Source organism: Caenorhabditis briggsae (assembly GCF_000004555.2).
Source record: "Caenorhabditis briggsae complete genome, chrX, whole genome shotgun sequence".
In the NCBI taxonomy this organism is placed as follows: domain Eukaryota; kingdom Metazoa; phylum Nematoda; class Chromadorea; order Rhabditida; family Rhabditidae; genus Caenorhabditis; species Caenorhabditis briggsae.
This window is the reverse complement of record NC_013491.2, coordinates 5195445-5222064: the sequence shown is the minus strand read 5'-3', so window position 1 is coordinate 5222064 and position 26620 is coordinate 5195445. Positions and strand designations below refer to the sequence as shown.

The 26620-nt window shown below is 38.6% G+C and overlaps 4 protein-coding genes across 4 annotated transcripts; 2 read left to right on the top strand and 2 right to left on the bottom strand.

Moving 5' to 3' along the window:
• Positions 1–18: 18 nt before the first annotated feature.
• Positions 19–11793, top strand: Cbr-pgp-4 (the record flags this gene model as incomplete). Its single annotated transcript, XM_045239142.1, has 14 exons — positions 19–42; positions 2603–2977; positions 3015–3362; positions 3947–4071; positions 4118–4234; positions 4338–4743; positions 4791–5999; positions 6047–6250; positions 6304–6545; positions 6602–6758; positions 6809–7290; positions 7344–7578; positions 8458–8494; positions 11546–11793. The coding sequence occupies 14 exons, from the start codon at positions 19–21 to the stop codon at positions 11791–11793; spliced, it is 4209 nt and encodes a 1402-aa protein (XP_045096174.1).
• Positions 11794–12950: 1157 nt separating this feature from the next.
• On the top strand, positions 12951–20077 carry CBG17353 (the record flags this gene model as incomplete). The annotated part of the gene is made up of 10 exons (XM_002643931.1): positions 12951–13064; positions 14872–15041; positions 15294–15656; positions 16581–16749; positions 16799–17017; positions 17072–17211; positions 17816–17917; positions 18490–18603; positions 18741–18842; positions 20014–20077. 10 exons carry the CDS (start codon positions 12951–12953, stop codon positions 20075–20077), a joined length of 1557 nt encoding a protein of 518 aa, XP_002643977.1.
• A 352-nt stretch (positions 20078–20429) lies between these two features.
• On the bottom strand, positions 20430–21760 carry CBG17352 (the record flags this gene model as incomplete). The annotated part of the gene is made up of 6 exons (XM_002643930.2): positions 20430–20693; positions 20747–20857; positions 20911–21181; positions 21231–21400; positions 21449–21582; positions 21628–21760. 6 exons carry the CDS (start codon positions 21758–21760, stop codon positions 20430–20432), a joined length of 1083 nt encoding a protein of 360 aa, XP_002643976.2.
• A 460-nt stretch (positions 21761–22220) lies between these two features.
• On the bottom strand, positions 22221–23813 carry Cbr-tni-1 (the record flags this gene model as incomplete). The annotated part of the gene is made up of 6 exons (XM_002643929.1): positions 22221–22361; positions 22948–23095; positions 23211–23355; positions 23407–23533; positions 23591–23716; positions 23757–23813. The coding sequence occupies 6 exons, from the start codon at positions 23811–23813 to the stop codon at positions 22221–22223; spliced, it is 744 nt and encodes a 247-aa protein (XP_002643975.1).
• Between the last annotated feature and the right edge of the window lie 2807 nt (positions 23814–26620).

Below are 26620 nucleotides of genomic sequence, written 5' to 3'. Positions count from 1 at the left end.
AAGTTATATTTTTTTAGTATGGTTTTATCCGTTAAAGGAGACGTCGGATATGAAAATAAACAATTTCATGAAATTTTTTTCACTGTAAAAAAAGATGTTGTTCAGAAATTGGAAAATAGCTGAAAATCTAGGCATTTTAGAGAAATTCTGTGAGCGCAAATTTATCAGTATAATTCTGTTGTACATTTACAAAAATGTTCAAAGTGATCAGAAACTAGACATCCAAGCTTCAGTGTTCTGAAAAAGGTCTAAATAACCGAAATTCCACTGAAAAAGTGTATCTCAATGACTGGTACTCTATGAAAGCAGCACGATACCCACGTGATATGTGAACACTAACTAATCAAAATTTTAACAAAGACCCCAAGAAAACAACCAAATTGGAAAATTTCCTAAAATTCTGAAAAATCAAAAAACCTCAAATACCAAGTTTCCAGAAAATTCTAATTTTGAAACATTCTGAAAATTCCAAAAAAAAACAAAATGTTCGAAAAACCGTAAGAAATCTAAAAAACGAGAAGAATGAAAAAAAAAAGTCCAGAATATTTTTGAAAATCCAAAAAATCTCATGAGCCAGATTTTCCAAATTTTGAAAAAAATTCCAAAAATGGTAACCAACTTCCAAAAAAAAAGCTCCGAAAAGTCTCCCCTGCAACTTTATAAAAAATGTTTCCCAGGAGCATTTTTCTCAGGTTGTAAGGTAAAGACACATTAGATTTATGTGTTTCCCAGAATTCTGAACACAGCGAAACAAAACAAGAACAATGAACGCGTCTTCACATCAGATACACAGTTTTCCAGGTGGGTCGACAGTCCCTCTATAAAAGATTTTCATAGTTTTTTGTAACATACCGTGAGAAATGGTCGGTCCTATACCGACTTTACGACTAGACCATTGTTTAGGTCTTATAGACTCTCCCCCAAACAACCTATATGCCATTTTCTTTTATCATCTTACTCTCATTCTCAACTTCTCATTTTTCTTCTTGCTCAGCTCATTTACGGATTCGATTTTTCTTTTTTTCCATTTTTCGTTTTCGGCTTCCCTTTGATCTAGAATAGGGTTTCAACTCCATGATACCCCAACATTTCAATTATCTTTTTTCGAAAATCCCATTTCCGGACTTCTTGGCAGCCGAAGAGTTGGCTCCCACTTCCTACTTCTTATTCAAATCTTGGTGAAGATGCATTAGTCACACCCAATAAACCTTAAGATGCGCTTTCTTCTCCTTCTAGTAAATCGGGACGACAGCTGCTGCTGCATCATTGCTCGTTTTCCTTCTCCGTTGTGAGACGTTTTTCAAAAATCCCACACCACGACCCCGACCAATTTTTGTTTTCCCAACTGCGTCGCGCGCTTTTCATTGCGCTTTTCCATTGCTATTCATACTCTCTCTGACTCACAGTGTGTCCTGGGTCTGTCCTATGCTTCGTTGAGTTGTTGCCGCATCTTTACTTCCCGAGTTTTTTGCTATTATTATTACTACTGGTCGTTCTATGATGTCATCCTCGGCTTCAGATGTTCTTCTGGTGAGATTTGAAGAAGCTTTGATTTCTAAAATAAATTTTTTGATTTTTTTAGAAATTCAATCTATGGTATATATGTGGGTGCTACGTCTGAAACCCCAAAAAAAATCTTTTGTGCAATGGCTCGGTAACAAAATGTGAAAAACTTTCTTTTCTTACGATCTTCAAAAATCCTAGAATTGAACAGTATCCGAAAGAATGACTTTAACAGTTTCACCAAACAATTTAAAACTCTACAAAATCACTTGATTTTTCCGTATTGATCTAATAAGTTTGGCTATACAATCTGAAAAATTTTAACTTTTCAACACCAAATTTCAAATGACAAGGGAACCTCAACACCTCGCCAATTCAGATTTTGATGAAATCCATCTAGACACCTTTGAGAATTTTAGAATCCGCTCGCCGGTTTGAGCCGAGTTATGTCAGTTTCAGTACCAAAAATTTTCAGTGCAAAAATTGCGATTTTCAAAGTCGATTTTCTGCACTCCTAGGAGTTCCCAAAAAAATTACATACTTTTCATTATTCAATCATGGTCCGTATAGATCCGAAGACAACGTTTCAAAACTACTACATTCCAATGATTGATGACTTCAAAATTTTTTTAATTTTTCAAAAAAAAAACGTTTTTCTAAATGTTGGTTCTACTCTCTAGGATTGATGAAAACTTGAGAATCATGCCAGAAGGTCCAATAACGTCGCAAAATCAGGAAAAAAAAACTGTGTTCAGTCGCATTTCTAAACTGTGTTGGCTAATAGGTACTTTAAAGTAATTACTAGTTCCTGTTCCAGTACATAACCGCAATTTCAGTTAGTATCTTGTAGTCGTTGTACAGAACAAACCTAGAACATCGCGACAAGATGATGATAATACTTTTTTCTCGCGGGGTACCAAATTTCCCTATTTTGTCACTCCGAAAAAAATTGATATGCTAATTTTGACATAGACTACAGGTTTTTTTGTAGTATGTTTTCCCAGCCAAAGTTTTGTTTAAAAGGAAAATAGAATCGTATCGTTTTGTCATGGTTTTTTTCTCCGAAGTAGTAGATTTTCAACTACTTTCATATTTTCAGGAGCCTGTGGAAGACGGGATGAAGATCGCGACGGATCATGTGGAATTGGGTCATGACCCAAAGAGAAAGATCAAGAAATCAAAATCTTCAGGAGGAAACAGTTTGTCCAACTTGGTAAGTTCATTCTTCAAAATTTGCTATAAAGCGTTTTTTTTTCAGTTCCGTCACTCTGATTGCCTTGATTATCTTCTTCTTCTCGGAGGAATTGTGTTCAGTTCTGCCAGTGGAGCACTTCTCCCATTCAACAGTCTTATTTTCGAAGGAATCACCAATGTCTTGATGCAAGGACAATCCGAATGGCAGAACGGAACATTTGCTTATGACACATTCAGCACCGGAATCCGTCACTACTGTCTTCTCTATTTCTTGCTTGGAGTTTTCATGTTTCTCTGCACTTACATCTCGGTAATAGCTCCTCCTAAAACTTTGTTCCCAAAAATTCCAAATTTTTCAGAACGCTTGCCTCTACACCATGGCTGAGCGACGTCTCTACTGCATTAGAAAACACTTGCTAAGATCCGTCCTCCGTCAAGATGCACAATGGTTTGATGAGAATACGGTTGGAGGGTTGACCCAAAAAATGAGCAGTGGAATCGAGAAGATCAAAGATGGAATTGGAGATAAGATTGGAGTTTTGTTCTCGGGAGCTGCGACGTTTATTAGTGGAGTCTTGTTGGGATTCTATATGTGCTGGCAATTGACTCTGGTGATGTTAATTACGGTACCGCTGCAATTGGGACAAATGTACATGTCGGCCAAGGTGAGTAGAGGGTCTTTAAAAAAGGTTGAATATTGCGGGTACATTAAAATTGACAAAACTCAATTTTAGAACTTTCGAAAGCAAAACACCGTATTCTCTTTAATATATCGCAATTTCTGTAAGTGCTTTTGGAACTTGATTATCTCGGTTCCTGTGAGAGATAGCAAAACTCTGTAAACTGGTCAAATATTGATCATTGTGTGCTGAATAGTTTATTAGTTGATAACTATTTGATATCTCTCACGGGAACCGAGATAATTGAGTTCAAAGTACAAAAACAAGATGGTAAAATTAATGGGTTCCATTCCATTAGGATAGTAAGCTGTTATTGCGAAATCACTATTAGAAGGTTTCTTTTATTCTTTGTGGTATCTCTAGATACACTTCAATCAGATAACCTCCGGTTCTACGGTATTTTTGACCACCAACAGAATCTAAAATAATTTTTATGGTATCATGCGATTTTTTTAACAACGTTTATTTTATCTATTTCTGAATCTTTGAATCCTGTTGTGGTCTTCATTCTATAGACCCTAGTCTACACTGAACCATAGTCTTTTATCCTTAAAATTCCCCGTTTCCAGCATCTCAACCGCGCCACAAAGAACGAAATGTCCGCGTACTCCAGCGCTGGTGGAATGGCCAACGAAGTGATCGCTGGTATCCGAACTGTTATTGCTTTCAACGCTCAGCCATTTGAGATCTCCAGGTTTTTTTTCCATTTCCTTTTAATTTCCATACATCATTGTCTTCAGATACGCTGATAAATTAGCTGAAGCTCGACAAATGGGAATCCGGAAGTCGATCGTTCTTGCGTCTTGCAGTGCCGTCCCTCTTGTTTTGATGTTTGTGCTGATGGCTGGAGCCTTCTGGTTAGTTGTTGTTTACAGTACATGAATCCCCATTTCAATAGAAAATTTATTTGCATAATCCAAAAAACACTGTGTACCTCTTCATGTAGTTTATGTTTTGTAGGTACGGCGCGATTCTCACTTCCTTTGGAATCGCAACTTCAGGAACCACTTTCGGAGTGTTTTGGGCGGTTCTCTTGGGAACTAGACGTTTGGGAGAGGCTGCTCCTCACATGGGAGCCATCCTAGGAGCCAGACTTGCAATCAATGACATTTTCAAAGTTATTGATAACGAACCAGAGATCAATTGTACTAAGGAGACCGGAAGACGACCGGAAAAGATTAATGGAAAACTCAACTTTGATAATATTGAGTTTACCTACCCAACTAGACCAGATGTTAAGATTTTGAAAGGAGTCTCATTTGAAGTGAATCCAGGAGAGACTGTTGCATTGGTTGGGCACTCTGGATGTGGAAAGTCTACTAGCATCGGTCTCTTGATGAGGTTCTATAATCAGTGTGCGGGAACGGTAATATCTTATTATTGGAAATCAGATAATTAAACAGAAAATTTCAGATCAAACTTGATGGTGTCCCAATTGAGGACTACAACATTCAATGGCTTCGAAGCACGATTGGAATCGTCCAACAAGAACCAATCATCTTTTTGGCTACTGTATCAGAAAACATCAGAATGGGTGACAACTCTATTACCGATAAGGATATTGAGGATGCGTGTCGTCAAGCTAACGCTCATGACTTCATCGGACATCTTAGTGACGGCTACAACACTATAATCGGCGCAGGAGCAGTCCAGCTCTCTGGTGGTCAGAAGCAAAGAGTCGCTATTGCCAGAGCCATTGTCCGGAAACCCCAAATCCTTCTCCTTGATGAAGCAACCAGTGCATTAGATACCGAAAGCGAGAGAATGGTTCAAGCAGCTCTGGATAAGGCCTCGCAAGGAAGAACTACATTGTGCATTGCTCATCGATTGAGTACCATCAGAAACGCCAACAAGATTTTGGTATTTGATCAAGGACTGATTGTTGAGAAAGGAACTCATGATCAATTAATCCGTCAAAATGGAATCTATGCCAGTATGGTGAGAGCCCAGGAGATTGAGAGAGCAAAAGAGGATACAGTTGTAGAGGGTATTTATCATAGATTTGTGTTTAAAAAAAACATAATGATATTTTTAGATGACTCCCTTGAAGAAGAAACACAATCAATTTCCCGCCGGTTATCTACCTCTGAGGATGAGGTTCGCAAGAGCAAGAGTCTTCTTCGAGACTCGGCACGTCTCAGCCAAAGTATGCTCAGTGTCACTTCTCAAGTGCCAGATTGGGAAGTGGAGATTGCTCGTGAGGAGATGTTTGAGGAGGGAGCAATGGAGGCATCGATGATGGACATCTTCAGATTTGCCAAACCAGAGAAATGGAATGTTATAATTGCATTGATCGTTACGTTAATCCGTGGAATTACATGGCCAGCATTCTCTGTAGTTTATGGTCAACTTTTCAAAGTGTTCGCCGAAGGAGGTGAAGATTTACCAACCAACGCTTTTGTCAGCTCATTATGGTTTATTTTGCTTGCATTTACTTCTGGAATCACCACTTTTATTTCTGGGAGTCTTCTTGGAAAAACTGGAGAAACCATGTCGAGCCGTCTTAGATTGAATGTCTTCAAAAATATCATGCAACAGGATGCCAGTTATTTTGACGAGCCGAAGCATAACGTCGGAAACTTGACAGCTCGCCTGGCAACAGATTCACAAAATGTTCAAGCTGTAAGCTTACGAGAATACTATTCAAATAATTATAAATATTTTTTCAGGCTATTGATCATCGGCTCGCCGAAGTGCTCAATGGTGTGATCTCCTTGTTTGCCGGTATTGCGGTTGCGTTTTGGTTCGGATGGAGTATGGCACCAATTGGTCTTCTCACGGCTCTCCTTCTAGTCATTGCTCAAAGCTCTGTGGCTCAATATTTGAAGTATCGAGGACCAAAAGATATGGAATCAGCTATTGAAGCTAGTAGAGTAAGTTCCTATCCGGTTCTGATATTTATCACCATGATTTTCTTTTTTTTCAGATTGTCACCGAATCAATCTCTAACTGGAAAACCGTTCAAGCTCTCACCAAGCAAGAATACATGTATGGCGCTTTCACAACCGCATCCAAGAAGCCACGTCAACGAGCATTTGCCAAAGGCCTCTGGCAATCACTATCTTTCGCGTTGGCTGGAAGTTTCTTCCTCTGGAATTTCGCTATCGCTTATATGTTTGGTTTATGGCTCATCTCTAATAACTGGACAACTCCATTTGCCGTTTTTCAGTGAGTTGAATTTTGAATTCATTCAGAAGATTCAGTTCTTACAAACTTTTTTTCAGAGTTATTGAAGCATTAAACATGGCATCAATGAGTGTGATGATGGCAGCATCCTACTTCCCAGAATATGTCAGAGCTAGAATTTCAGCTGGTATCATGTTCACAATGATCCGGCAAAAATCGGCTATTGACAATCGTGGACTCACTGGAGAAACACCGGTAGGCAATCGTGTTTCAAGATTAAAAAAAAAATCAGAAAATCGTTTAAGCTCATCAAAGGAGATATCAGCATGCGTGGAGTCTACTTTGCCTATCCGAACCGAAAACGTCAACTGATCCTCAACAACTTCAATATGTCAGCCAACTTTGGTCAAACTGTGGCACTTGTGGGACCATCGGGATGTGGAAAGAGTACAACTATTCAACTCATCGAGAGATACTATGATGCCGTTTGTGGATCTGTGAGAATTGATGACACCGATGTCCGTGATATTTCTGTCAAACACCTTCGTGATAATATTGCTCTTGTGGGGCAAGAGCCAACTCTTTTCAACTTGTCCATCCGAGAAAATATTACTTATGGACTCGAGAACGTCTCCCAAGAACAAATCGAAGAAGCTGCCAAGCTTGCTAACATCCACAACTTTGTCATCAGCCTCCCGGAAGGATATGATACTTCCGTTGGTGCTTCTGGCGGACGATTATCTGGAGGTCAAAAGCAACGCATTGCAATTGCAAGAGCAATTGTCAGGTACGAATTGTAAAGTAATTTCCGACCCCGTTTTCATTGGTTTTTGTTTTCAGAGACCCCAAGATCCTCTTGCTAGACGAAGCAACGTCTGCCCTAGATTCAGAAAGCGAGAAAATTGTACAGGAAGCGCTGGATAAGGCTCGCCTCGGCAGAACGTGTGTGGTCATCGCTCATCGTCTTTCAACAATTCAAAATGCCGACAAGATTATTGTTTGTCGAAACGGAAAGGCGATTGAGGAAGGAACCCATCAAAGTCTGCTGGCTCGACGTGGATTATACTATCGTTTGGTCGAGAAACAATCCACATAATTGTTTTTGGTGAATGTGTGTATATCCGTTTTGTCTCCCCATAATTCGATTCCCCAAAATAACAAATGTATAATTCCCGTTTTCACTTTTTTTTCCCCGTTCTCTCTCTCCTACTTCACTTGTTTTTGGGTGAAAAACCCTTTTCCTGTTCCCTATATAAACGACTATTTATTATTCCCTTTGTGCTCTATATTATTATCAACAATAGCCAATTTTTGCGGTTTTCCCATGCCATTTTTCTGATAATACTACTTGCCGAAAATTGTCCAAGTTCTTATCAAAAATGCGCCTATTCTGACCCTTTGATGTGCTCTGAAAGAGTTATCGCCGCTTGTTCTCTATTAATGGGTTGGTCAGATTCCTTTAGATTCATGTTGCCCCCCACTATCACTCACTAGAAAAGTTAACATCGCCGACGACAAAGAAAAGGTCGCGTCGGTAGATTTATAGAGCAATTTGAAAATGTGAGAAATGGACAGAAACGAAGAGAAATAGGTGAGGATTGATGTCGGAATCGGATGACCCATTCGGTGTGTGATGATAGCAATAAAAACGTTCGAAAGGGGAGAGAAGAAAGGACATTGCTTTGAATTTTCCCCCTTCCACCCAACTTGATTGACGGTTTACCTAGAGTGAGAGGCGGTGTATTACAGGGCTGTATTTGTTTTTTGTTTCGTAACTTTCTATGTTCGACGCAGCTAGGAAGAATCATAACCTAGTCATAGTGTTTGTTGGTAGGTTTATTATGTAATTTGTTTGTTGGGGTAGGCGGTGTGTGAAAGGAACAGTCATGGTGGTTTGGGACTCTTTTACGTGATCTGTTCTTTTTGATCTAGATACAGTCTTTCTCAAAAAAAGTTAATAAATGCAAAAAAGGAACACCTTATTTTTTTAAGCAAAAGGAAATGATTTCCTTCACACTTTTCTCCCAAAATTGAATATTTGGAAAATCTTCAAAAGCTTCACATACGGTATCAGTCCATGAAATATACAAAAAATGATTTTTCAGTAGATTTTCGGTAATTTTGGCCATTTTCAGGAGTCTGGAGCTCGGCTATGAATTTTTCGATCACTTTCAAAACTTTGAAAGGTGTTAATAGATTTAGATCGATATATTTGCATTCTATAATTTTCAAAAATTCCTAATTTTTCAGCTTTTGTCAATTTCTGTAAGAAACCCTTTTTGGCCCATTTTTGTATTGAAACGTGAAAAAACAGGTATCTTTCAATAATCGGCAAACAGCTGAAAAACAAAAAGATTTCAAAAAGTTTTGTGAATGCAAAGTTTTCAATCTAGCTCTGTTTTCCACCTTCCAAAACTTCCAGAGCGATCGGAGACTGGTCACCCGAGCTCCAGACTCCTGAAAATGGTCAAAATGCCCAAAAATCAATTAAAAATTATGTTTTTGTGTTTTTATTGACTGTTACTGTAGCTAGAATCCCTCTGATTGACTTTTGTAATTGATGAAAGTTTAGTGGCGAAAATTGCTTTAAAAAAACTTTTTAACAATTTCCGCCAGTCCAAAACTTCGATTTTTGAGATTCACATGCTAAAAACAACACCATCTTATGAAATCTAAACTGTCCAGGTCATACCTTTTTATCGCTCTCGGATCTAAAGAGAACCGTATGACAAACTTTGATTCGATTCTTCTCGCGACTGTTTTAAATTTTACTGAAAGCCGATTTCCTGCGATTTCTTTTACCAATGGATTTACAGTCTTTGCTTTCTTTTATCTAAAACTTTTTCATTCCCATTTTACATTTTTGAAAAGACCAAGTTCTGGAAAAAAGCAAGTGTTGTGCTGATCATTTGTATCCAATTTTGCGTTCGGCAAATATAGTAGTGTCTCCCTGCTTAGAGTTTATTTGCATACTTTCTTCTTGCGTTTATCGGTCAAAAGAGCCGAAGAGTGAGAGTGATTCAAGGTATGGTGAGAGAGTGGTGGGAGAGGCGCGGGCACAGTCGATCGATATCACATACACCGGTCAAACGGTCGAGCGCGCAGAGACAACGGCACCACCACCCTCCCTCTGCTTGACCATATTTCTCCGTTTCGATCCATCGGTCGGTTGCGTAGGGCCCCGTCCGTTTTTCTTCTTCTTCGTCTTCTTGTATTGTCCTTTCGATTACCACCATTCGTTTCTTTTTCTCTCACTCTCTCACCTCCGTTTTAGCGCCGACTGTCGTCAAATGTGTTCTTTCTGAATACTTCTACCGCCAGTTTTTGCATATAACCTTCGCATACAATTTGTGTTCCGAGTTTTAGTGGTGGTACTTGGTGTTTGGCGGATCTTATCAAGGGCGATGTGATGAGATCTGTCAGGAATTGATGTATTACCATTGTTTAATGAAAGGTGTTGCGATTTTCATTATATGCAGATGATAGAGCTTAGAATTTTTGAAAATTTGGTCAGCTTTACCTTTTAAAGGGCTCCGGGACCTTTCGCCACATAATACAAGCAAATTAAGAGGTTTCAGAGTTCAAAATTTGTTTTAAAGATTTCAAATACGTCGTCTTCTTGTAGAACACAGCTTGATAGTCGTAAACTTTTTAAAAAACCAACAAAATAACAATTTAGAACTTTTCAAATTTCAGAACGATAATTCTAGTTTTACTCAAAGAAAAATGTTAGAAGAATAGTTTTTTCTCATAGAACGCAATTTAAAAATAGAAAATTAAGAAAACTGTTCATCAGGAAGAGCACATTAGAGAACTAAAAAATCATTTTTGTAGATTTTCACAATAAAGCAATTTTGGTGGTAAAATGTCTCCGAACTTCTAAAAATTGGATACCAGGTTCTCGAAATTTCGAATTTTGCAAATATCTTTTTTTCTGACTTACATTGTTTCTCTAGAAATCGGGAAACGTGTCTGAAAATATTCATATGTTTGGAAATTGACAATAATTTTAGAATGGGTCCCTAAAATTTTAAAGTGAAATTCATTTTTCTCCGTAGCTTTGACAGGTAGGTTTTTAGTTCAGGTGACAATTCCGACTCCTAGTTTTAAAAAAAATCTTATAAAAAATTAACTAAAGCGCTTTTCTGAAAATTTCGTTGCACAGGAAATACCTACTTGCACTAATATAGGTCCGCCTTATACGTGCAATTTGAGTTCAACTATCTTGGTTCCTCCAAAAGATATTGAAAAACGTTAACTGATTAATTATTCATCATAATATCATCAATATTTTATCAGTTGGCAGGTTTTTGGTATCTCTTACAGAAATCGAGATTATTGAGTTTAAAGAGCACGTGTAGAGTGTGCTTCGATAAGAGTAAATATGGCTAATTTGATTTTCAGTCCAAACAATTTTTATATTTCCTTTCGAATAAAAGTTTTTTGACCTACATCTGAGAGGGGGAAAAAAGAAAACTATTAAACTGCAAAAACTTGTTCAGATCATTTTTTGTTGACCACCTGTCTCGTTTTCGCCTCTGTCTTCCTTCATTTTGCCCAGTGTTTTCTTCCCCACATTCATTTCATGCGATTTCCCTTTTCCTCTTCTTCAAAACTACTTTACTTTTTATCTCTAGCCAACTAACTCTTTCTTATCAGTTTTCTGCCATCAAACAACATTTCTTCATACGGCTTTCTTCCTCATTTTTGAAAAAAAAAACATCCAGGATTTTTGAATTCCAAGTTGTTTTTCCCACTATATATCCTTGTTGTTGTGACAAGCTGCACATGCTGAGCTAGAATTTAAAAAATGAGACTAAACCTGGACAATAACAACAACACGAACACTTTTTTTATTCACACTTGCTGGCACATTTTGCGGTTGTGTATGCTTTTTTCTTTTTCCAAGAGCTCAGACCAAAAAACTCGCTCAAGGACCTCAATCCAATCTTCTACTTGTTCTCCAGATGTTCTCAAGAGGAACTTGAAATGGAAAAAAAAACTCATATTGCCTTTACTTCCTCTGAGGCCTTCTTTCCCAGCTCCCGAGTTCAAGTTCCCAAAAGAATATGCTCGTTATGAGGGGAAGGCTTGGCAACTCTGGTGGTCATTAGGCTTCCATAAAAGTTTCTGTGGTGGACTCCAGGAGGCTGTCCACTCCTTCCACACCCTCTCTGCTTCTTTCCCGCCTCCTCTTCATCCGTATTGTCTTCGTCGCGCACTACTAGCCTTCTTCTTCCCCGCCCCATTCTCTGCGTCGTTGTCGCCAAAACTTGAGCCGTCTAACTGACCAATTCTGACCAATTCATCTTCATCGTTTTCCATTCGTACTGTTTCCGTACTTTTTTATTATTTCATTCATAATTCCTTCCGTTTCTTCCCAATTAGGCTATTGCGTTGTTTGTCGTATAGTTTTTTTCCGTAGAACCAAATCGTCATTAAGCAATGTCACCCCTCCCCTTCACTTGTTAACCAAAATATTCTATTCTCAAGAGGGCACTTTTGTCCCATTTTATATGTCTTTTGTCTTTTTTCGTCCCGTTAGAAAACATTGTAGGTCATATAGGAAGCTGAGGTTTTTGCTTTCAAAAATAACGCAGACTATTTTGATGAAGGCTTTTTTTGGGAAAATAAGACGTCTCTAGGAAACATAGTCCATTAATTTCTCTGGGGGGAAGATGAGAATAGCTTATTCCTAGTCATATTAGCTATTCGGATAAAATTTTCCGTTTTGCTCATTTTCGAAAAACCCTGGAAACGATTTCCCAGCAGTTCCTACCGCTTGAAAATTAGTTTGAAAGCTAATTTAAAGTTTTTTAGAGATGTTTATCCAATCATCCATATCAAGTAATTTTGGGAACTTTTAAAATTCCAGAGAAGTCATTTTTTGCTGTTTGCTCATACAGCACCGATCAATAAGATATGCAAAAACCTATTTTTCAGTTGATTGAGACCATTTTGACCATTTTCAGGATTTTGGAGCAAGGCTGTCTAGTTTTCAAACTTTAAAAAAAATTTGGAGGGTGTCAGACGGACCCAGATTAAAAACTTTGCATTTACAGAATTTTTTGAAAATGTCTGAACAAACCCCCTTTTGTACTATTTTCGTACTGAAAACGTGAAAAAAATAGGTGTCTTTCAAAAACCGGCAAATAACTGGAAAACTAGAAGTTTCTAAAATGTTCTTTGAATGAAAAACTTTTAATCTTGGATTGTTTTATACCCTATAAAATTTTCAAAGTGATTGGAAGCTTGACAGCCGAGCTCCAGACTTCTGGAAATGACCAAAGCAACCAAATATCAACTGAAAAATAATTATTGAATGACTTCTCAGCCTTCTCCATTTTTTGTCCTCATTCATCTCTACTTTTTTTCCCCGTTTCTCCTAAATCCTTTACACTTCTTCTATTTACAGTGAGACTACTATGTTATAAAACCGAACCGAACATGACTTTTTCGTCGTTTTTGATCAATCTCTACTCACACGTGCCACGTCTAAACTTCAAGTTTCACTGGACCAAGGACATTTTCAATTTCGACTGGAGCAGTGAATACTTCCAGGTTTGTTGTCTTTTAAATGATCTTCTTTCTTCATTTCTCAAGCCAAATGTCAATTGAAATCGAATCATCATGGGAAAAGTGGGCGATTGGTGCATTGTGGTCCGTTTTACGTACACATACAACACTCTAACAAATACAACACAACATTTCTTACTCAATTAGATGTGTATCCAGTGTGTCGGGTTCAGAGGAGCCCCACACACACACACACACACACACACACACACATACACGAGACAACACTTAGACCCTCCCGACCGGAGGTCTGCTGCTGCCGTTGCTGCTGTTGGGGGGACGACCGAACCGGCTCGAGTAAACAAGAATGTCGTTTTGACATGAACCATCCATCTTACTCCCGGTGGATAGGGGGGACTGTGACCCTTGATAAATCCCGTGCATCATATTTATTATGCACAGACGCCAGCACTACCAGATTTTGTTTATAGATTAGACAATGTCTGCTGCTCGGAGGGACCAGCAGAAGGGTGCATCAGTCTCCAAAGGTCGGGAGACATCAAACAGAAGAAGGGCTCCATGTGTGCATCGTTTTCATTTATCGCTTTCTTGTAAACAAGCCTTCGGGTGTGTGAGAAAATGAGCAGGGACCCATCTTGCTGGTTTTTTTTTACCACACCGACATTTTGAAAATTTTTAATGGACTGGGTTTTTTAGTGCCCCAGAAAGAGCTCTAGAAACGAGAAAAGCACCGTTTCACGTTTTCCGCTCCGTGAGAAGTGGCTCTCGCGCCTCATTTCAGTTACTTTTTCTTCATTAAAGATGGAGCAGCTTTTTTCGAAAATGGCGAAGAAAGTAATGAAAAGTTTTTTTTTCTAGGAAAATAAAGGAGCGGAAAGTTTTGAAAAAGAGCAAAGCGGATGGAACAAGAAACAAGTCGAAGAGTTTTTCTGTAAATTAAATTTTGAGAGACAATCAAGAAAATTAGGGTGGAAAAGCTGGGTTCTTCTTGAAGAAGGGGTTAGTTCGAACATTTTGATTAGGGAGGACAAGAGATGGAAGAGCGGGGTGCATTAGAATGATTAGAAGTTTATGGGAACCTTTTCAGATCAAAATAAGACAAACTTGAAAGAAAGGAATTAAAATCTGGAAGTAAAAAAGACCTAAAAATGAGTATGATCTAGTCGAAATGAAAAAATTAAAATTTTCGATTTTTTGAAATTTCTAAATTTTCTTAATTTTTTAAATTTAAATTTTTGATCAGAAAAGATCATACAACACCGGTCAACAAAATATAAGAAACGTGTTTTTCAAGTTGGTTCTGATCTGCTCTCAGGAATCTGGAACCCGGCTGTCAAGGTTCCGATCACTTTGAAAATTCAGATATTTTCCGATTTCTGTGAAAAATTGCTTTTTTACGTTTTCATTACAAAGCGGGTAAAAAAGAAACGTCTTTGAAAAATCAGAAAAACAAGGATTTTTCAAAAAACCATTACTGTAGGTCAAAATACCCTAAAATCTGTATTAATAAATTATCTCGAATACGCGCTAGAATTTTTGACCCAAATTATGAAAAATAACTCGGAAAATGAAAAGACTCCTTTACTTCAAATTACAGACAATTTATTATTTTAAATTTTTTTCGAAATTTCACCTAATCGGTGATACACAGTTCCATCAAACCAATTCCTAATCCTTATATGGTCTCTCATAAGATTGACACATATCCATTCTGTCAGGTCATGGTCACTTTCGTATTATTATTATTATTCGGTCAATCTCGGCGGTGCCAATCATATTGAAGACTAAAGCATCTGTCATATTCATAATCCCATTAATTTCATTTTTTCAGGCGCTGGCACTTGTGGCATGCTTAGGAGCCGCCGTCAGTCTTCTCCTTCTGGTCACCATCATAATTGTATGGATATGTCAAGCGTGTCGTAAGAATGAGACGACCGGAAAAACGAGACGTCGTGTGCGTCGACTGTCGACAGTTCTCTTCATCATTTCCGTTCTTTGCTTGTGAGTATTTAGGAGGGACCGGATAGGGGATGGCCTCTGTTTTGAAACAAAGGTTTCATTAATTTATAATGGCAAATTCTTTTATTTACTTTTATGATCATCATTATGCATCCTACCCCCCATCCGCTAGGTTTTTCACACAATAGAAGCAACCAATATGTGTGTGCAGCTTGGTGGAAAATGAGGCAAAGTATCAATTCATGCGCCTGTTTGCTCGTTAGATGAGACACAAACAAATGAATTATTTTCCAGCTTCATGCTTGGAATATGCCTTTTCGCCAACGAGCATGTCAATCGGGGAATGTCAATTTCGATCAATTCGGTTATCAACTCAAAGAAGTCCTATCAAATTTCCATCGCACAAATCTCCCAATTCCAAGAGGCCGCCCTGAACACCACAGTCGACCTCAAAAATCTTGAAGACATTGTTCACCAGGAAAGCAAAAAGACCAAAAATGCGACGATCGTTCAGCAAATCGACCAAATCCTTACAAATATAACAGACGAGATCGACATTATTGCGAAGAATGGGAAATTGTTCCAAGCGAAACACGACGATGATATTGGGACGTTGGAGAATATTCGAAAGTTTTTGTCAATGTATGAGAGTGAGAGGTAATGTGATGATGATGGGTCCACGTGGGTGAAATGCACCACTTAGTGTGACAAGATATGATTAATTATGGATAATCGTTGATTGTGTGGGGTGAATTAAGCAACTGTTGTGGAATTTTCGACTGTGAAAAAAAATAAGAAATCGAAAACTTGAAAATGGTAGAAAGGGAGTTTGAAACATCGGAGTTGAGGATGTTAGGAACGGAATTGGGAATTTCGAAAATTCCGAAGGTTTCGATCAGGGGCCATATTTGGGAGAATTTTCCATGAACCTATCAGTGTGTGCTATCGCTACGGTTTCGGTTAAATTTACCGGTAAATTTACCGAAAACTACCGGTAATTTCTGGGATAATTTTCTGTTTTTTTTTTCAAAATTTGTAACCGTGGCGATTTAGAACCGCGACATTTTAGAACCGCGACGTTTTAGAACTGACCATTTCAAAACTGCTGCAAACTGTCAAAAAACTAGTGAAACAGCAGAAAAAAACATTCGTGTAGCCCTCGAGGAAAATAAAAATTTTACCGAAAATTTACCGGTAATTTACCGGTAATTTACCGGTAAAATACCGGTAAATTTTTGGTAGTTTTCAAATTTACCGGTATGTTACCGGTAAATTTTTACCGGTAAATTACCGGTAAAATTACCAAAAAAGCCTTTACCGGTAAGTGAAAATCGGAAGTCACACACTGTAGCCTATTCATGAATATGGCCTCAAAATTAGAGCTTTCCCGAATATTCCTTAATCTCCAAATCGGAATATTCTCAAAAATTCGAAATTTGGAAAATTTCAAAATCAGGGTATTCCGAAATGCAAAATTTTTGTAATCCGGAATTTTAGACATTCAGAAAAATTCATTAAAAATAATTTCGAATATTTCTGCATCAGAATAAATGAAAAAAGTTTCAAAATTTAAATTTTCAGATGGGCATTCTTGGTTATCCTCCTCTCCATCACCATGTGCGTTTTGTTCACTGGAGTGGTCGCATTTTGCAAACAGTCTAAAAAAGGAGCCGTCGTATTCAGCGCCATCGGATTTTTTATTTTCGTGGTTGTCTGGCTTTTGATCTCGGTTTCTCTGCCGGTCACTATTGTAAGTATTCCAAAAAACTCCAATTTCCAAACTGAAATTCACAATTCAGGCTCTTGCCGATTTCTGTCGTGACGGCGATCAAGTGACGCGAAAGAATCTCGGCAACCTGTACGAAACTGTCCAGTTCTACAACACGTGCGTTCCGGTGACCACCCACGACAATCTTCCGCGCCCGATCGCAAGCCACGTGGCACTGCTGAATAACATTCCGGCCAGCAAATCGCAACTGGATCGTTTGATGGAAGTTGCTTTTAATAGCAGTGCGGCGGTAATTTTTTTGGCATTAGACAATTATCGGGAACTATACAATACCGTTTTTCAGATCACTAATTCATCATCGGCGGTTGGGGAAGACATTACGAAATTGTTAAAATTGGCTGGAGCGGTTTCTTCGTCATCGTCGTGCTATGTGTTCCATGATGATGTTGCGAACTTTTACTACGGAACATGCAATCAATCTGTGTAAGTGGTCATGAAAAATCTAAAACTGTCAAAAATCTGGTAAAAAATGTTCTGAAAAATTCATAGACCGTTGAGAAACCCATACAGACAATACTGATCAAGAAGAGACATCTCTAAAAGACTTTCAAACGTTTTTTTTGAAACTTCTCAAAAATATAGAAAATTTGATACCGTAGCACCTACAATGACAGTCACTAATTTTCTTTTATCTTCAATTTACCGTAAGTTAATAAAACGACATACTAACTTTGAGCTCAATTATATCGATTCCTATAAGAAATATCAAAATTATGTCAGCTAGTAAAATGTCTGTCATAAAATCTCCAATATTTTCTTAGTTGGCAGGTTTCTCATATCGTTTAAGGGAACAGAGATAATTGGGCTTCAAGTGCCTACCGTGATTGCTCTAATAGAATCTTGCTGTACATACATGTGCCTGATTTTTGTAGTTAAAAATACTTCAAAACAAATTAACCAGACAAAAGGTTGTTTTCAAAAATCCATAATTTTCTTGAACTTTTACCAACTTACCGAACTCAGTTATGATATTTCGATCACAAAACCTTTTTCTCGTCAAACGTTTTTCAAATTATTCAATTTTCAGCGCTGGAATGAGTATCTACATGATGAGCATCCTACTCCTTGGTCTTCTCCTCTTCGTATTGCTTATTGTCGTCTCAAAAACTTGGAATCTATTCTCAAGACTGTAAGTTTTCACTCCCACGTCCTGCATCACCATGTAAACCTCACTAACGTCTTAACTCACTCCCGTATCCTCAAAAATATCACTGACACACACACACACACACCTCAACACACAATTTTCACCTCTATGTATCATCCCAAAACCCCCCAGATCCAAGACATCGTATCCGGTACGTGTCAGACCGTTCCGTTACGAGTCGGCCGCTTCTCATGATTGTGCGCTCCCGATCGGAAGAGCACAGTTGTCGCCGACGGTTGTGGTAAGAACCACTCAACCCGCAACTTCAGCTTTGTTGAATAAACGAGTCTCGTTTCGGTATGTAATGTTGTCGTGAGCCCAACCCAAATCAACCCTGCCATATATGGAAATGCGGAATTCCCTAGATCCTTCCTTTGATTTTCCTTTGTATTACCTAACGATTTTTGGTTTCGAGTTTCTGATTTTCAGTTCTTATTTTGCACGTTTTGTTCAGAACGGTTCACAGGAGATGAGCACGCAAGAATGCGTGTCTGCAGGATTATGATTTTTTATGAAAATTTTTGAGTTTCAACTAATCAAGCTTACTGTTTCAGACCAGAAGAATACATTGAAGTAGATGACGATGATCCGTTCTTCCCGCGTGGTGTAAACGACTCGACGATACCTGTAGACATCTACGGCACCCATGTGTACAACCCAAGAACGAGGTGAGGACTTTTTTGGTCTATATTGGGAACACCTCCTAGAATCCCCCCACCTTTTTCTTCAAACTATTTTTCTATCAGTTGCTTGAATCTCACATTTCTCTTTTATTTTCTCACACACACTCCACTATTATTCACAGAGATCGAACGGAACCCTCAACGAATACTACATCTGGAACAGCAGATGAGTCAAATGCTCCACTCTGGAGTCAAAATGTATCGACACCATTGGTCTCCAACAGGTAATCCATATACCGTAAAACCTCTAATAGAACGACACCCGGATCGTCCACTTTGAGCCTATATATCTCATTTCTTTTGAAAGATATCAAAAAGTGGTTAACTAGTAAAATGTTCATCAGGATATCAGCAACATTTTACTAGTTAGCTACTTTTTGATATCTTTCACAGAAAATGAGATATATAGGCNCAAAGTAGAGGATCCAGGGTGTCGTTCTATTAGAGGTTTTACGGTACTTCTTTTCTTCTCTCTCTGTAGTGCATGTTCTGTTCGCTTTTCCCTACGCAGTTTTTGTGAATTGTCAAAAATGAGTATATACCGTATTCAATCTAATAGAACGGCACCTCAATTCTTTCATTTTCATTACCGTGAGACCTGCAATTGTAGAAGGAACTGCATTTTTAAGTTTGAGTTATCTCGATTGCTGTGAAAAATATGAAAAGTTTGACAACTGATAAAATCTTGGTGATATCATGATAAATCATCTATCAGTTGACACACGCTTGATGTTTTACACAGAAATCAAGACAATTGAGCTCAAAATTGGAGATTCGGGTCAGCTTCTGATAGAGGAAGTACGGTATACTGTATTCCCTTTGATGGAACTCCACCTTTAGTTTTCTAGCTTTGTAGGGTGACCTTCGATTAAAGTTAATGCAGAAAATAGGAAAAAATGTTAAAACTTTGAAGTTTTTTCTCGAAAAAATTTTTAGTTGTTGCAAATTGTTAAAACTGAAATTTTGAAAAGTGTTTGAATAGAAATCGGAGAATCCATTTTTTGAGAGATAAATGTTTAACGCATTTCTTCAAGAACACCTATTAGTTCGGATTCTATTTCATAACTGTTTCTCATTTTTCTGAGAATTTAGAAAAGGCAAACTACTCTGAATACTCTAATAAAAGCCCTCTGAAACAGTAAACTTTGAGCTCACTTACCTCAGTTTCTTCGTAAGAAATCAGAAATATGCAATTGATATATGAATTATTGTAATATCACCAATAATTTATAAGTTGACTGGATTTTGATATATTTCTTAAAAACTGAGATAATTGAGTTCAAATTACACGTGTTGGGTGGGCTTCTATTAGAGTAAATACGTCATTTTTCTTCAGAATTCTTACTAAACCCGAATTCCCAAATTATCCATTGTAAAAATGCCGTTTGCTTTCAGCATGACCCGCCAACCGTTCATGTCCGACCATCCATACACTACCTACGAGGATCGCTATAACTGAAAACCCTCCTCCTTCTTTTGCCCCATTATTTTGTAGCTTATTTTCCAAAAACGCGGTTATCTTTGATTTTCCCATTTCCACATTTCCGACATTATTCATTTACATTTTATTCCTACTTGATTGTTCTCAAATTTTTCTGTTCTGTATGTAGAACCCAGAGCTTATCGCTTCCGTTCTCCTGCGCTACCCATGTCCAACTTTTTTCCACCCAAAAAAATTCCCCTGCCTCTTATCCCAGCTTGATTCGTTATTTTTTTGTCTATTACTTTCAATCAGTTGATGTATCAGAGGTGATTTGAATAAAACAATGTTTATAATGATTAATTTTAAAAAATGTATATTATATGAAAGCTTAGATGTGGAGCATATTAGCATCTCTTGGACTTGGAGTTAGAGGAGACACATTGTTCAAGGAGAACGCTGAAATTGCTGATGGGCGACGAGAAAAGACTTCTGATGGCCGCCGGGACATTGATTCCATTGGAAGGGTCCCATTCACAAAAACTGGGAGAGTTGTGATCTCTTTTTCGGGGTTTTTCTTGACGAAATCGATGGTGGACCAGGAAAACAAAAACGCGTTGAGGTAGCTCGCTACTGTTAGTATTCCTCGAAACACCTTTAAAAAAAACTCCAAAAATAGGACTAGCCACTCAAAATCAAAGTGCAAACCTCCTTTTTGTAGAATTCGTAATAAATCTGGCGGTCCGAATCCATTACGGATGATTTTATAGCCAATGCAACCCCCAACTCGAGCAGATGGAACATCAATGTGGCGAAAGCCTATAAATATCGATTGATTGATAAACCAACCCGAATTATTTAACGAAATTCACCTGACACGACAGCCAGATTTCAACTGGCGCATATTCGAAATGTCTTTGGCGGACATATCCTGGCTGTACAATTGGGCGACCATATGTTTGCGATAAATCCACCAGATCAGAAAACACACGACCGCCATTAAATGTTTCATATGGTCCTGGAAAAGATTTCCGGTTCTCGGAAAATGAGGGAGTGAAACTAACCGGTGAAATTAGGGAAACCAAGAATACAATAATTCCAATAGGAGCAAGGTAAATGTGAGCAAGACGGATGCTGCGAGGACTGGAAATTCCGAATTTCAAAATTTTCAGAGATTACGGTAGTGACTCACTTTTGGTTGGAAAACTGTGCAACCTGGATGATCAAAAATGCGCTGACCGTAAACCAATACATTGGCATCTGAGCAATCACAATTTTGTCACACACTGAGACCACGAAGTTGGGAACATAGGGGATTGAAGCGAATGTGGCGTATTCTATGGAATTGAGGACAAAGGAGAACTAAAAATATTTTTGGATGAAAATGAGGTGGTAAACTGAAAAACGAACTTTTTGAATAATAAGGGCAGATCCAAAGCTCAAAATTTGCACCATAAAAATTGCGTAGAATGTCAGCTCAGCGACGAAAAACGTCTTACCGTGAACAGCAAAAATGATAAAATAGAACGTGTAGAAGACACATCCTAAACGCCAAAGCTTAGATACAATTTTTCTGAAAATTCGCTTACCCAGAAACGCCGTGAGCAGTTCAAAGTAGTGCAATCCCCGATAGGATGGAATATCGAGATCTGGAAATTGTTTTCGCAGAAGCGAATTGGGGTCCAGCATCGCTTCATAGGATTCGAAGCAAACAGTTTCCATTTTGAAGTTCAAACTGACGAAGAGAATTAGTTCGAAGAATAAATGCCAGCGTACAACCTGCTAGCTTTTATATTCCATCTCCATCTGTGACGTCGGCGAGGGCGTTAGAGCCAAATCCAGGTGCTTTTTAGGCCGATCCGTGTGCCATTTAAAGCAGCTGAAAAATTCAGTTTGTGCTTATAGCCTCTAAATAGAAGCAAGCTTGGTTTACCCTGAAATGTTTAATTCCGGGTTCGTTGCAATAACTTGGTTTATTAGAATTGTAAAATTAGATTGTAACAGGGTAGAAACATAGGAAAAAAACATAAAGCATTGATGATTATGTAATTCAGAAAAATCAATAAGGCACTGCATGAAATTGCACGGGAGGTGAAATGTTTTTGATGAAGAATGGATACAGATAAAGTGCAGGAACAAAGAATGACAACACATTTTTTGGAGAGACAGGCGAGATGATCTATTACTCATCAGCCTCCTCATCTTCCTCCTCGGATGCCTCGGCTTCCTCTTCTTGCACTGGCTCGGCGACTGGCTCCGGGACGACTTCCTCCTTCTTCTCTTCCTTGTTCTTCTTCGACCATTCTGGCTTCTCGGATTTCTTCTGGAAAAGATGATTTTTAGGGTTTGGAAGTGGAGAGGAAATGAAATCTCTTCGAAAATTTTGGGGGATATGAAACAGTCCAAGATTGAAAACCCTGCATTAACAATATGTTTTTGAGATTTCTAGTTTTTCAGCTATTTTCCGATTTCTGAAAGGCGCCCATGTTGGCTAGTTTTCGTACAGAACTTGAAAAAATCAGTTTTTCCCGTTTTCAGTACATAAACAGGCTAAAATGGGCGTCAAATGGGCGTTTCAGAAATCGGCACATAGCAGAAAAACTAGGAATTTTCGAAAAATTATGTGAATGCGAAATTTTCAATCTAGGTTTATTTTACACCCTTCAAAATTTTCAAAACGATCGGGAACTTGACAGCCAAGCTCCAGACTCTTGAAAATGGTCAGAGTGGCTGAGAATCCCCCGAAGATACGTTTTTATATAATATTTTATTGATCGGTACTGAAGATGAAATCGGCACAATGTATGTACACCGTCGCGTCAAAATGCGTACCGTATCTTCAGAAAAAACTCCGAAAAATGTATTGTCCCCCCTCCTTTCAGGTTTTATCTGTCTGTTCTTGTCTGTACCTGGTTGGAAAGCTGAGTGAAGACGCTCTCCTTCTTCACAGTCTTCAAATTGTTTCTCAAGTTCTTGCTGTTATCATCCTTCTTAGCCTCGGCCATCTTCTTGAACTTGTTGTCGTACTTGGACACCTTCTTCAACGATGGCTTGACGCTGAAAATAAAATTTTCCTTCTCGACACGGAATAGGTCACAAGTTATCTGACAGGTGAAACTTTTTTCTTTTCATTTTTTCAAAAATTGTTTCGCACACTTCCCCGTCCACTCACAATTTTCCGCGGAGATCGTTGACCTCAATGTTGAGCTGGTTGATGGTGGTCTCGGTTTCGGTGGTAACGTAGTTGATGTCATATCTCTCCTCCTCCAAAGAGCACAGACGAGCGAACATGTCGTTGTAGATGGCCTCGAGCTTGGCTGAAAATACAGACACTTTAAAAAAGAAAACAATTAATTTAACTAAAGTACCCTTGTCCTCAATAGTATCAACATTTGGAAGAGCAATAGTTCTCTCGGCGAGAATCTTGACTCTTTCTTGCTCCTTGAGCAATTGTTGTCTCTTGAGATCCTCGGCAGCCTTGATCATGAGAAGTTTCTGGAAATATAAGGCTCGTATATTCTTCATCTCTTTTAAGATTTTAAAGTTGCTCACTCTAAGCTTCTTCTTTCTCTCTGGAGTCAAGAATCCCTTTTTCTGCTTTTTCTGTCCGGCCTCCTCGAGACGCTTGCGGACCTCGGCCTTCTTGGCCTCTCTCTCCTGGGCCTTGCGTTGAGCATCCTGAAAAAAATTCCAGATTTTTTATCAGCTAGCTCCAAACCTCTCCATCCTCATTGGCAGCTCCAGAGTAGCGGATATTTTCCTCGATGTGGCTCATTATCGCTTTTCTCGGTTCTCAACCTAAAGTTATGCACGTGTGAATAACAGTAAGCACATTATGCAGTGAAAAGGGGGTTACACGACTACAAGGGGTGTGTGTGCCAGGCAAATGTTGTTTTTGGTGAAAAGCGTTAGATTCTTGATGGTGTGAAAAAAAGAAGTTGAAGAGGTTGGAACAACAAGTGTGAGAGTGTGAAGAAAACTATAAAAGGGGGCATCTTTCCAGAAAACAAAAAACAAATTGATAGGAGAGAGCGTGGAAACGGAAAAGTAAGGTTTTTGAGAACACATTTGGCAGTAGAGGAGTCGCACACGGTGGTCATAAGGCGCCAATTTTGTTAATGAAGCGACCGGAAAATTAGTGCAACTGAGAGGGCTCAGTGAGAGTTGTTTTGGGAAAAAAGTGGAATGTTTGAGTAGAAACATGCTAGAAATTTCGCTGGGAGCACCGACAGTACCACTCAAAAACTTTCCTTTCTTATTTTGCCGTAAATGTTCTAATTTAATGACATCCTCACTTTGAGCTCAAGTGCAGTACCGGTCAATGAAGTTAAGAAAAACAGTTTTTCGTCGATTTACGGTCATTTCGAACATTTTGAGCAGTTTGGAGCTCGAGTGGCGAGTGTCCAATGACTTCGAAAACTTTATAGATTGTAAAACAGACCTAGTTTAAAAACTTTGAATTTTCAGAATTTTCTGAAAACTCCCAGTTTTTCAGCTATTTGTCGATTTTTCGAAGGCGCTTATTTTACCCGTTTTTGCACTGAAAACGTGCCACAGCTAGTATCCTTTAAAAATCGACAATTATCAGATCAACTAGGAATTTTCAGGATTCTGTGAATGCAGATGTGCAGTCTAAGACCTCAAACATTTTCAAAAACTTCCCAAATTTTCAAAATGATGGGAAACTTGACAACCGAGCTGCAGACTCCTGAAAATGGTCAAAACGGCCAAAAAATCTACCAAAAAATGTGCTATTGTATCGTTCATTAACCGGTACTGTATCTCGACTCTCATGAGATATATCAAGAATTTGTGAACTAATGAAATGCTTGTCCTATTAATGCCAAAATTTCTGTAGTAAATAGATTTGTGATATTTCTTTTGTGATATATAAGCTTCAGTGCATGGATTTCCCAATTTTAAATCCAAAACTAAATGAAAATCTTTGAGTGGCACCGTACCTTGTTACTCTAGTGACGTTACAATAAATTAAGATGAAAAAAGGTGATGAAAAATGAGAAGCAATACAACATAGTGTTCGTTACCTCGTATTCCGCTCACTGGAGAACATCCCGTAAAACCTGGTATTAGAAAAATGAGCTAAGCTTATGAGGGTACTAAAAACGCCAGAAAATTTTATATCAAACCTGATTACTGTAGTTTTTAAGACTTTAAAACCAATTAACTTGGTTAATCGGTGCGAGTGATTATGGTAGAATCAGAGAAACAGTTATGCATAACCTGTTGGTGCAAGTGCTGGCGGAAGGTGAACATAGGGGTTTTTTTTTTGGAAAAATGAGAAGTGACCGTAACATAGGTAAATGGTTAGAAGCATTTCGAAAATTGGTTAGTGTGCTAGGTAGAAGGGGATTGGTAAAGCGGTTTGGTTAGGGTCGAAACTTGGCGGAGAAGATGCTCGACGCGTACAAGTTTCAGTGCAAGTGAACGCTGAAATCGATCAGTGTGTTTTGGCGTGGTGAGGGTTAGTAGCGGTTAGTAGTAAGCGGTTTATGCAGACGGACAAGTGAGGAACACTCCGAAGTCACTTCGAAGACGAATAGTAGCGAGAGAGGAGCCCCGGAGAGATCTCTTTTTAGAAGGAGGCACCCCGAAACTGACAGCTTAGGCGGTAATTGTCGTGTAATGGCTTTCTTTGGGACGGGCGGCGGTGGCGAGAAGTTCTCCTTTTTCGAAACGTCGTTTTCGGCACATTTGCATCAAAGTATAGCGGGGCGGATTGGCACTTTTATTTTTAAATTATAGGTTTCGAGCTCATGTGCTTGTGCTCTTAGAGAGTGAAAATGAGTGAGAATGAGCCCTGAGAATCATATATGAGAATACACATATATGTGTCATTTTTCTTGATTGGTAATCTTGTTTCTTTTCTCCTTCCCTATACACTACACCATTAAAAAGTATTAGTGCGTGAAAAAACGAGCACACGCGGATATATATGAGACTGAATAGAAAATAGAGACTTCAAAAATGGGAAGTGAGCACAAATAAAAATTTAATGAAGGCCCGTAGGCTAGCCTTTGCTTCATTTAGTTTCCTTTTTCAAGAATTCAAAGTAAGAAGAAACGGAAAAATTTATTTTGTGTTGTGTAGATGGAATTTGCTTCCTAGTGAGGCTCAAAATTAAAATATTCCGGGTTGCGTTCAATTAGGAGGGGCAGAAATGGGAAATGAGACGGCGGTTGGATAAAAAATAGAAAAATGAAAAGCCACATTTTTGCGTGGGGGTGCCGAGATTTGATTTGCAAGTGCTGGGATGCGATCAGACAGCATGTATTGAAGAAGCATCGAAAAAAAGTGGAGGAGGCGACCGGAGCAGAAGAGCAGCAGACTTCGGGGGAAGAGAGAAAGTGTCAGTTGGTTGCGTAGTACAATACGGCGGCGTGGTAGGAGAAGCTGGACATTAGATACAGAGAGAGAGAGACATCAGAGCTCAGAAGAGGCTCTCCGGTTTGATGGGGATGGGATCTTCTCCTGGAATCACACTATCTCTCCACCCACTCTGATCATTTATTTCAAGAAAACGAGAGAAAAGAGAGCTCTCTGATCTGATGGGCTTGTGTTGTA